The 13187-nt window shown below is 34.6% G+C and overlaps 1 protein-coding gene across 2 annotated transcripts in view; it reads left to right on the top strand.

Annotated features, from left to right (window-relative positions):
- The window catches only part of LOC138692602 (zinc finger CCHC domain-containing protein 8 homolog), an 82173-nt gene that overhangs the window by 57650 nt on the left and 11336 nt on the right, over positions 1 to 13187 (top strand). For both annotated transcript variants that reach the window (XM_069815618.1, XM_069815619.1), the window contains exon 7: positions 1460 to 1617. In XM_069815618.1, the coding sequence (XP_069671719.1) occupies positions 1460 to 1617 (158 nt within the window). The remainder of the gene's footprint in view (positions 1 to 1459; positions 1618 to 13187) is intronic.

The raw sequence follows: 13187 nt of genomic DNA, 5'->3' as shown, positions 1-13187 counted from the left end.
TAGATTCAAAATGAATGTCATTAATGTCAATCACTTAATTGCATTATAATACCACGTTAAGATAATTAAATCTGATCAGAATAACTAAAACAGAATATAAACCATGAGCTTTGACATACTGGCAGGTGATGCTCGATAAAATTGACAAATAAATGTCATAATGTCAATCACTTATTTACATTTTAATAAAACACATTAAAACAATTAATCCCGGCATATGTGGTGCTTACGCAGTGTGGTTTCAGTTGTTAGCAGTTTGAATGCAGTGATGTTATTATCTAGTATCAGTCTAAAGTCTTTTAAGTACACTCTACTTAGAAATGTCTTTAATGAACAGAACTAGACTGTTGCGGAAGTTTTTAAATAGTCTTAAATGACCCAAGTTGTTATTTTTTTTTCTCCTCTCTCTTCTTCTTTTTTTTTTTTTTTCTTCTTTTTTTTATTATCTTCATATATTACTTAATCATTTGTGTTTGTATGCCATTTAGTAGGACTTTGCTAATCAACATTTTATGTCTTGGCACCCATATATATTCTCCAATTAGTATATTAACTGAATAATATATCTCAAGTAAATTAATCGTCCAATTTGTCTCGGGCATTTTAGATCTTATAAATTGTGTGTTTGTGTGTGTGTGTGTGTGTGTGTATTCCCCTTATGTTATGTGTAATTTTCTACTTTATTTTATATATTATGTAACTGATCTTGATCATTTGTAATTTTATATTATGTAACTGATCTTGTCTATTGTAATTTCCTACTATATTTTATGTAATTTCTAAGTTATTTTCTTTTGTGTTGTTTTGTAATCAAATTTTTGTATCTCATGTATTTGTATTATTGAAACCTGGTTGAGTGGAAGAGAAGGCCTCATGGCCTTAACTCTGCCAGGCAAAATAAACCTACTACTACTACTACTACTACTACTACTACTACTACTACTACTACTACTACTACTACTACAATGTTGAGTTTTAACAATTTCATGTTGTCACTTCTCGAGTTTCAGAATAGTCAGGCATAGTGCAGAAGCTTGTTGAATGATGTGTTCATGTCGGTGTTTCGGCCGAAAACGTTCATGATCAATAAATTGTAATATATCAATACAATATTAATAGATAAGCATTAGACGGTCCCATTCAATTTTAACCTATTGTACTTTGCTTATCGGTCAAAACTTCAACAAAATGAAATTCAGAGAGAAAGTTTTTAAATTGACGGTGTGCGAGGGCATGTGGCCTGATAAAATTCACAGTAGCTACAACATCATTCATAACAGCGGATATTTGCAAGGATTCACCACAGAGAGCTTCTTGATGAATTATGCAGTGGAGACTCATTGGTCTCTCTACTCCGACCTGCAGAAATGACTTTGTGTCTGGAAAACAGGGAATTTTAATGAAGTAGATTTGGGTGGACACTATGTACATTGTTGCTTATTACTTTTTGTTGTTACAGATCCTGGAGTTAATTTGCTTCCTGCAGATGATAATTGCAGATTTATTCCACCCCTTCCTAAGGACACTCCTCCAAGACCTCCCCCACCACCGTCTACTGAAAGTGACTCTGAGGGTGGGGAAACGCGTAGTCAAGGTTTAGGTTCGCCTTTATCCACGGTAAGTCTCTCTGCCTCTCTTTTTCTTTCTCGTGATTCCCGGGCAGAGTGATAATTTTACATGGAAGATGATGTGCTCATTCTACAGCTTGTACCTTCCGTGTGGGAATGGTGTAAAGCTTTTAAGGTATCATTTGTAATATGAAAGCAGATATTGCGGATCATTTGTTTTAATTTTGAGAAGAGTCGGTTCATTGTCACCTGGGCTCAGATGATGTCAATTTATTGGTGGATGATGATTAAGGAGCGGATTCCTATCTAATTAAATATTCTTTTTGCGTGTGATAAAACACAATTAACAAAGTTAAAAATTCCGAACATGAAGTTTCAAATTTAAAACCCGAATTTTATTTTACATAAAAACACATATTTTCACAAAAAAATTATGTAAATACATATTTTCACGAAATCTATTATAAACACATAAATCTTAGAGTTTTTTTACTTAAATAATTTTTTTTACAAGAAATTTTAAATATTTTAAAACTAAATCAATTATATCACTCAGAAGTACATTATCTTTTTTAAGAATTCTTGGTTGCTTCATGTTTCTAAGCGCTGTGTGGTGTATCCGTGATCCATTTTCGTAATAGTATCGCCTCAAGTTCTGAGAACTGCTAGGCAGCATATCAGTGTTGTTATTAGAGAACAAATTAACATGGACAAGGAGGAGAGATCTTGTAACACATAATTAGGAATGTTTATTGTTGCTGAAGATGATTTCATTCCAGGCTTTGTTTGTGAAACACAACAGATAAGAGCTCGGGTATGAACATTACCGGTATTTAATTTAAACAAATCTCTCGCCTCTCGCAAGGCAATATATATTATCTTGTTGTGATTCCCTGTTATCGGGCCTCGTCAATCGATATCCTTCAAGTTATACTGAAAGATGGTTGTTTAAAAAACGATTTGGCTTTCCTATTAGCAAATCTAAGCTTTTTGTGTGACATTATAAAAGAAACTCGATGCATCCAAAAACCTGTTGTCTGAAACAGGGAGGTGCATGCCATGGAAATTACACTAGACTCGCTATCAGGTTCAGAAGTACAAGTACTAAGGGACAAATTCCAGAATGTGTTTGGGAAAAACAGTGGATATAAAAAAATGTGTAAAGTTAAATGTGTAAAGTATTGGAGGGTGTGCCTATAGATGAAATTGACGGTGTTTGTGTTTGTGTTTGTGACATTCCTCTTTTTAAATATGCATGTCTGACGTCCTGTGATGTGGAAAGATCGTTTTCACAGTATAAGTCGTTGTTCAGACATAATCGGCATGCATTTGTGATGGAGAATTTGGAGATGACCTTTTTTGTTCACTGCAATTCTAGGCCAACTACTAGCACTCAAGTGTGGTGGGTGAGTACCTAGTAACATTTTTTTTTCCAAGCTAAGTAAGGTATTTTTGTCATATTTAAAACAAATATTTCTTTATTTTTAGCAAATATTTTCGTACTTTTTAGCACATAAAAAATAAATACCGTATATTTAAATTTTTTAGCACATAAAAATCTGCTCCCTAATGATGATGACGATGATGATGATGACGATGATGATGATGATGACGATGATGATGATGATGACGATGATGATGATGATGATGATCCTTCAGAACAAGTATTATGCCAGATGGCCTATTATGGTCTTAAAGAGAAATTTTCACGCCATTGTTTTCTTGGACAACTCTCTATCCTCTTCTCAGTGGCTGATTGTGGAACTTGGCATTTGGTGTTCTGTGGAATCACTTACGTCGTAAATGATTTCGTCCATTTAGTCTGATAATGTCATATTCATTACATTTGTATCCCCATCTTGTATATGCTGCTGTTGATCACATGAACTTTGTTTCATTAGCTGTTATTCTGCTTTCATCTTTTTTCTAATTGAGTTTTTGCAAAACTTGCTAACTGCAAAATTTTCAAAATTTAGATTTTGATGGATTCGTTAACATAAGGCAGGCCTCTACATGATGTTCAAGGCGTCTTAGTAAAATTGGGTTATTTCTCTTCATTGTAGTGTGTCCAAGTGTGATCGTTTTTTCAAAACTTACTTTCTGCTATAAGTGAGAGATACAGCAAATCTTGCTTACTATAGTGTTTTGTCTCTCCTGTAAAATTAGTTTTTTCAGTTAGCAAGTTTTGCAAAAAGGTCCTCAATTGTCCATGCCTCACTTCCATAACAAAGTACAGGTCTTGCCAATGTGTTGTACAGGCGTATTGTAGTATGCCTCTTTACTGGGAAAGGCTTCATTCTGCTACAGATCTGTTATTATATCTGTGCCTCTGTCAGGGGCGGTTATTCAGGTGAAGTAGTACTTCACCTATTTATGTGTAAATCGCAATTTTATCTCCTATTAATAATTAGTTCTAGTTATTATCGGTACCGTATTTCTAAAATAAAATAACCTTTTTTCAGTCGTTATGAACAGTGTTTAGTTGTATAAATAGTACCTGTAACCGTCCGCTGAATAGAATAATGTCAACTGCTACGAGCGCTGAGCGGTGTCTATTAGAACTTACAATACTGTAGAGGTGAAATTATTTGGGTTCCCATTCTCATACAGCACTTGGTTTCCATGGTAACGTGATGTCACGCACTAAAGAAAGATTGTATGAGTGAAGTGAGTTTCTGAGTCTTTCAGTTACGGAGAACTGTCAGACTTACAGGTGGAGTAACCAGTTTGCAGATCTAACGGTACTAATAATAGAGAAGGGTTGAAGCTGGTCTCCAAGGCCGGGGGCTATTCAAGGGCTGTGAAATTTTACAGTATGTACTACCTGACTCGAGAATAGTATTCTCATTCTCTGTGTCTTAGCAGCCACCCCTGCAGCGGTAACTTAGCTGGCTTTATGTTATTTTATCAGGAATATACCACACATACATTAGCAAAGCTTAAAAGTTGTTTTCCGCAGCGTGTATGATTTCTTCTCATGAGCTCGCCAGTTTTATTCCAGCTCTTGTATTTTAAAGTTTAACGCACGCGTAAATGTACACATGTACTTTAATACTGTGTACGTATATATTAACTTATTTAATGTATTTATAGTATACTAGTGATAAGTGTATATTGTGTATTAATCCTACATCTAAGATTATATGTTTAGGGGAGAGTCGGGTAGTATCGGACATTGGGCAGTATTGGACGGTGCGTTTCTTTCATCTACCACCATATGGTAGTACCTGAATGACATGGTTACGTTTCTCTATGCGACATCACAGAAACGTAACCATGTAAATCAGGTACTATCATCGTGTGGTAGATGAAAGAAACTCACTGTCCGATATTACCCGATGTCTGATACTACCCTACTCTCCTCTAACACTATAGCTATTATACAAATACGAGTACTTAGGTACCAGTACATAGAAAATGTTGATAAAAGAGTGCGAAATATTTATCCCGAAAATGACACAGTTTGTAATTTATTAGAAATGTCGTTTTGTAGACGTAAATATGAGGATAAAAAGATGTTTTAAATTCTTGACGATCTACAGTTTCATTTGTTCTTTGTTTTAAAAAGTGCTAAGAAAATAGAGAAGTTGTATAAAATAAGTATAAAAATTCTTCCGATGAAAGAAGCTTTACTGTTTGAAAATATTGAAAATTTCACTCGGAATGCTACATCACAGGAGGAACTTTCATCATTAGCCCCATAGCTTTGCATAGAGATATACTGTCCAACCTCAGTTAAACTCAGACATTTTATAAAGACATCATCGACGGTTTGCTGCTTTAAAAGATAGGAGGATTGACTTGGTATGCAAGAAATTGGGCGAGTCCTGAAATAAATTAGTTTTCCTGTTTGCAGGTGTTCTATAACTATTACAACTGTACGTAGTTTATGAATAGTAGGCCTACTCATTATATTGGTAAAACTGTTCATGCATTTGTTTATGTGAACGGCACTTCACCTATTTTCTTGACGGCAAGCTGCTACTGCCTCTGTGCAATGTTACTGTTTGTGGTGAGATGGGAAAAGAGATAGCGAAAGGTTGTAAGCTTAGTACTCTGACGCCCACGACGAAAATAAGTCACTTGAAATTTGATGGTTACTTACCGGCAGAGATATAAATTTATTCCCATTGTATTAGAATATTTTCAATTTTTGTCCATTATGTCCGTGAATCTAGTACAGCCGTGCATGTAATTTTAGCTGTTGTCGAACTGCTCTTGTTTGGTGCTTGGCTGGGACTAGACTAGATTCACGAACTCAACAGAAACATCTTGTACCACATACGTCTAATTACCGACACATAGTAACTGTATCAAATATTTTCACAGTAGTCAGTTTGAACAACATAATTTTTAAAAAAGTGCTTCGAAGAGGTGGAAAAATTCAAATATCTTGGAGCAACAGTAACAAATATAAATGACACTCGGGAGGAAATTAAACGCAGAATAAATATGGGAAATGCGTGTTATTATTCGGTTGAGAAGCTCTTATCATCCAGTCTGCTGTCCAAAAATCTGAAAGTTAGAATTTATAAAACAGTTACGGTATATTACCGATTGTTCTGTATGGTTGTGAAACTTGGACTCTCACTTTGAGAGAGGAACAGAGATTAAGGGTGTTTGAGAATAAGGTGCTTAGGAAAATATTTGGGCTGAAGTTACAGGAGAATGGAGAAAGTTACACAACACAGAACTGCACGCATTGTATTCTTCACCTGACATAATTAGGAACATTAAATCCAGACGTTTGAGATGGGCAGGGCATGTAGCACGTATGGGCGAATCAAGAAATGCATATAGAGTGTTAGTTGGGAGACCGGAGGGAAAAAGACCTTTAGGGAGGCCGAGACGTAGATGGGAGGATAATATTAAAATGGATTTGAGGGAGGTGGGGTATGATGATAGAGACTGGATTAACCTTGCACAGGATAGGGACCGCTGGCGGGCTTATGTGAGGGCGGCAATGAACCTTCGGGTTCCTTAAAAGTCATTTGTAAGTAAGATAAGCCTACAAAGACTCTAATAACACATAGTACCAAAACTATAGATAAATCAGTGAACAAAAAAGTGTATTATTAAGACAGTGATTTTAACTAAGATCAGCAGAAGCAGGCCAATTCAACGACACAACAGGCTAACACGGCCAACCATATAAGTGTTCAAAGTGTTTTATAGTGTTTATAGTGTTTTATAGTGTATGCTTCACTTGTTTTATATTCATATGTTATATTATTGTTCTCACATAATTTTACACTGTCCTACACGGGCCTTCATAGTGAATTTTAACAGAATCTTAACAAGTAACTATAGACACTGAATTAGGTTAATTCATAGCAACGATCAACTTTAGCTAAACTAGGAAATCATGATAGGTTCTATGCATTTGAATAACCCACAACACAATATGGGGCTAGGTTTTCATCACATATGTTGACATAACATCCTAACATCTGAAGATGATACAATAAGAGTATCGAAAACATTAATGTAAACTAATAACATTAATATTTTGCAATTCATTTTGCGTAATTTTCAGAAAAGTCTATGAATATGTTAGAAATTTAATTTTTTTTTTTCAGTCGTTGACTTTACTACTTTATATATTTTGTTAGGTGTTAACCTTTACATAATAAATTGTGTGATGTATGAACGTTTTCGTTGACCATGTCAACATCATCAGATACACTCTGTCATTTTACAATATCAATACTCTCAGTGTTATCTACACAATTCACATACAATACATGTTTACTATTATATGGGGATAAAACCTATTAAAAATTATATGAATTAGTATTATAATGTTGGTATCCACAATTCAACATTATAATACTAATTCATATAATTTTTAATAGGTTTTATCCCCATATAATAGTAAACATGTATTGTATGTGTAGATTGTGTAGATAACACTGAGAGTATTGATATTGTAAAATGACAGAGTGTATCTGATGATGTTGACATGGTCAACGAAAACGTTCATACATCACACAATTTATTATGTAAAGGTTAACACCTAACAAAATATATAAAGTAGTAAAGTCAACGACTGAAAAAAAAAAAATTAAATTTCTAATAACATTAAGATAATTCCCGATTTACCACGAAAATCGTCTGTAGCTGCATTTAGATTGGCAACAGGCCATGATTGTTTGGCCAAACACCTGCATAGAATTGGAATATATCAGTCCCCTAACTGCCCATTGTGCAACTCAAACCAAGAAATGGATTCGGAACACCTCAAAATCTGTGCTTCAGTGGCTAGTCATGATAATATCTTTGAAAAATATTGGAGTGCAAGAGGTCAAATGACTTTATTGTCAAATGCCTGGCATTAGAAAACAACAACAAGAACAACATTAAGATAAACAAAGGTGGAAAATAAAATTGCTATAGTTAAAACACAATGGGAGAGTTAAGTATTCCAGTCCTATGTAGATATTCTGCCAGACAGTCATGGTCAGTTTATTAATCAATACAGTACATTGCAACTGCATATTTTCGTGGTAGGTAATTGAGGAACAATTCCTGGATTAGCCTTTAGCTTTGTTTTTGCAGTTTTATATGTGTATTGATTGAAATTTTCTCTTGACTAGCAGTTTTACAGAATGGTAGGATAGACTTTGTTGAGTTTTTTGTAGAATTTCTATGCTTTAGCCAAAAAGTCTGTGGATTCATTCGCAATTAAACAGCAATGTGATGGGACCCTCTGAAGAATAAATAATGTTTCGTTTTAATTTTCTTAGATGGTATATTTTTCTGCATTCCTGTATTTGTTATGATTACAAAACGTAATATAGATTTTATATTCATTTTGAGTGTACCTTTCAATCTGCAAGATTATTTCACTTCCACTCTACATAGTAAGGTAAACAGCAATGGTGAAATACCACAGCCTTGCCTTATCCCTATGCGGATGCTTTAGCAAAGAAGGGCAGCACTGCTACTTACAGACCTGTTACTAAATCTACGTATTACTCTGTGAAAAGATTTATTAAATCTACATACTTAGACTTCAACAAACAAAATTTAATAACACAATCTCAAGGAAAAAATGGATGAATATTTAAATACTTATATAGTCACAATCATGCCATGGTATGAAAGAAAAATTTCACAACCTCGAGCGGGATTCGAACCTGCGACTTCCTGTACTCCGGTCAGGCGCTCTACCAACTGAGCTATCGAGTTCGTTTCACGCCAAAGGCTTGAAATTCTCCTCTCATACTGGCGACTCTGTTATAAAGTACTGTCCATAGCGTCTGATCTAGTCAGCACTGCTTATGGGTGGAAAGAAATATTGTAAAAAATGTAACTCTCTGTATCATAATCCACAGTTAATTCCCGATTTACCACTAAAATCGTCTGTAGCTGCATTTAGATTGGCAACAGGCCATGACTGTTTGGCCAAACACCTGCATAGAATTGGAATATATCAGTCCCCTAACTGCCCACTGTGCAACTCAAACCAAGAAATGGATTCAGAACACCTCAAAATCTGTGCTTCAGTGTCTGACCATGATAATATCTTTGAAAAATATTGGAGTGCAAGAGGTCAAATGACTTTATTGTCAAACGCCTGGCATTAGAAAATAACAACAACATATTTATTTCTAGCTACTGTGATAATTTGTTAGTTTTAACTGCAATTAAATTTGTTTTATAAAGATTATACACTATGTCCTGCTTAAATGTATAACATTTCATTATTTTATTACTTGAAAAGTAATGATATTTACACTCGGTTTGCGTCTATGGGTAGGGTAACTCAAATGAAGGGTACACAGGAAAAACGATCAAGGTCCATCAAAAATCGAAATTGAGTTAATAATGCTATCTTATAGTGGAAAGGAAGTACTATCATGTGGTCTAGCTAGTAATAAGAAATAATAGTTCTTGACATTCCACTACGTCAATTTCTATTAAATACACACATAACAAAGTATTAAGTGCTTAAACTTTAAAATTCGTTTTTCTCGAAACTTTCTAAAATGGACCTTGATCGTTAATCCCGTGTACCCTTCAAATGTTTCCTGTGTTTGCATGGTGAGAGCGCATGCGCAAACTATGTCGTTCGCGGAAATAGCCAATTAGCATCAGTAACCATGTGGACTCCACAGCAAAAGGCATTCTGTGTGCTTTTTCTCGCGGAGTTTAATCTGTTACTCATGTACAACGCCGATTTCGGTGTGAATATCAACTCGACCAACTGACGATGTTCCAATGTACGTAACAATCATGAAATGGGACAGATGCCTTCGTGAAACTGGAAGTTTGGTTTCAAAGTCGGGCCACCACACCAAGCATGCTGTTTCAGTGGCTGATGTCGAATTAATCCGTACATCTTTCCAGTGGAGCTCCGTAAGTCAATCAATTCTGTGGGTGTTTGTCAAGAATCAAGTTTACCAGACACCAGTTCGTGATCTACCATTGCAGCATGTCGCAAATGTTATGCCTGTAATGCTACAAAACACATGAAGAGAGGTGGAATACAGATTGGACGTCTGCCATGTCACTAATGGTGTATCAGGTATGTAAAAAACATTTTGAGTTACCTACCCGTAGAAGCAAACCGAGAGTAAATATCAACAATACTTTTCAAGTAATAAAATAATGAAATGTTATACGTTTAATCCAGACACACTGTATATCGTTGCTGATTTTATGAAACCTCCTATGTGACAGTACATAGCATAATTTTTTCAGGAGGAAGGAAAAAGTAATTAAATATCGATAGGCCTACAGAAGAATATTAGGTAAATTGGTAGAAAATGTTGGTGAATATGATGAATAAGGAGCGGATTACTATGTAATTAAATATTCTTTTTGCGTGTGATAAAACACAATTAACAAAGTTAAAAATTCCGAACATGAAGTTTCAAGTTTAAAACCCGAATTTTATTTCACATAAAAACACATATTTTCACAAAAAAATTATGTAAATACATATTTTCAGGAAATCTATTATAATAATAATAATGAGAAAAATGCGCTCGAGTTGAGCATTAATGTCCAAGTTTAGTCTTTGCCATAGTCTGTTATTGGTTTAACTCTCTTTGCACACGTTATGATGTGGTATTTCCTACAACTTTGCCCACACAGCACACATTTGCAGTCTTCAATTGGTTCATGGAACTTGTTGTTCACACATTTTATGATGAAACCCATTATTGCGAGTCTCTGGCTCCTACACTCCCTGGTCCAGCTGTCGTCTAGTATGGCTGATGTGGTGTAGAACTCTAGGTCCATCTCCTTCTTCTTCCGGTCTCTTATGCTTACCAGTTCCTGGTAGGGTCCTGTGGATGGTAGCCAGTGCTGCGACCTGATATCATCTACGAAATATGTCTCTCTCATGAGTCATATACAAGGCGGGATGGCGCTGCTTTTCCGATTCCTAGTATCCGTTTCATAAACATAGTCTTGACTTTTTCTATTCTTATCATATCACCTATCTTGAGTTTTTCCCAAATAATCTCTATTCCTTACGTTATAACTGGCACCACTACCGTTTTGAATAATGTCATCGCTGTGCTTGTGGACAGATCGGTTATGTTCGGAATGTTGTATGAGGCTTTGATGGCTGCTGCTGCTCTTTTTTTGAACGTGCATACCGAAAGATGCTGCTGTTGTCTGTAATGTAATTCCCAGGTTTCTATTATAAACACATAAATCTTGGAATTTCTTTACAAGAACTTTTAAATATTTTAAAACTAAATCAATTATATAACTCAGAAGTACGTTATCTTTTTAAGAATTCTTGATTGCTTCGTGTTTCTAAGCACTGTGTGGTGTATTCGTGATACATCTTCGTAATAGTATTGCCTCAAGTTCAGAGAACTGTTGGGCAGCATATCAGTGTTATTATTAGAGAATAAATTAACATGGACAAGGAGGAGAGATCTTGCAACACATAATTAGGAATGTTTATTGTTGTTGAAGATGATTTCATTGCACGCTTTATTTGTGAAACACAACAGATAAGAGCTCGGGTATGAACATTATTTAATTTAAACAAATCTCTCACCTCTCGCTCATGTCTATCAATTAAGGCAATATATCTTGTGATTCCCTGTTATCGGGCTTCGTCAATCGATATCCTTCAAGATATACTGAAAGATGATTGTTTAAAAAGCTATTTGGCTTTCCTATTAGCAAATTTAAGCTTTTTGTGTGACACCACAAAAAAACTCGAAACATCCAAAAACCCGTTGTCTGAAACAGGGAGGTGCGTGCCGTGGAAATTAAACTAGACTCGCTACCAGGTTCAGAAGCACAATTACTAAGGGACAAATTCCAGAATGAGATTGGGAAAAACAGTGGATATAAAAAAATGTGTAAAGTTGCTCAAGTATTGGAGGGTGTGCCTGTAGTTGAAATTGACGGTGTATGTGTTTGTGACATTCCTCAAATATGCACGTCTGACGTCCTGTGATGTGGAAAGATCGTTTTCACAGTATAAGTCGTTGTTCATAGATAAATCGGCATGCATTTGTGATGGAGAATTTGGAAATGATATTTGTTGTTCACTGCAATTCTCGGCCAACTACTAGCACTCAAGTATGGTTGGTGAGTACTTCGTAATATTTTTTTTTTTTCAAGCTAAGTAAGGTATTATTGTCATTTTTTTTTTAATATTTTTTTATTTTTAGCAAATATTTTTGTACTTTTTAGGACATAAAAAATAAATATATTTAAATTTTTTAGCACATAAAAATCCGCTCCCTAATGATGAACATAAATGACATTATCGAAGAACAGTGTAGGTCTATTGTTGTTTAATTAATTTTTTCTTCTCCTGAAAAAAGTTGTGCTCTGTACTGTCACATAGGAGGGTTCATAAAATCAACGGCGTTATACTTTTTATGGACTGTTGTAAATGATCACTTGTTAGAATATGTAGTAATTTATTTCTATTAACTTCTTATAATCCTGTGAACCCAAATTTGATCCCTATCATATCCATGATTTATTTATAACATGTTAACATTATTTTTTATGTGGGCATAGTGGATTTTGTGAACGTTGTAAATATGTCTTTTAATTTTATAAGCATAAAATGTAATTAATCTTTTTGTTTTGAAGTGTGGTCCTCGAACATTAATGGATGGATGTCATGAATTTTAGTGTCAAAAATCGATTTTTTGAAAATATGTTTTTCGTAATCTACATAGTGTAATTTACATTGTGTATAAATTTTGTATTTGTAAAAGGCCTGGAAGTATGTTAAAAACATTTAAATGTTAAAGCACCTGCCACCACGCCCCCTTTTTTGACGTTTCAGTGCATTTTTCTCGAATATACATTTTTTGCAGGATCTAAAGTCTTTTCTCAAAAACTATAAATTCCAGTGCTGTAATTTTTTTTAAGAGTTGTCCATTACATATTGCTGAACATTTGAAACTACAGTAGAACTTGGTTATAACGACATCCAAGGGACCTTAAAAATTATGTTGTTATAAACGAGTGTCGTAGTAACCGAGATTCACATTATCAATCTAGTGAGGTGGAAAATGAAAATAACACACTTAATTAGACTTATTTTAGATTTATGTATTGACTTTTAAGCCTACAATGAACATAATAAAATACACATAGACCTACAATTATAAATACAGTATT

This window comes from Periplaneta americana, chromosome 17, assembly GCF_040183065.1.
Source record: "Periplaneta americana isolate PAMFEO1 chromosome 17, P.americana_PAMFEO1_priV1, whole genome shotgun sequence".
Taxonomy (NCBI): domain Eukaryota; kingdom Metazoa; phylum Arthropoda; class Insecta; order Blattodea; family Blattidae; genus Periplaneta; species Periplaneta americana.
This window is presented reverse-complemented; position numbering and strand designations above follow the sequence as displayed.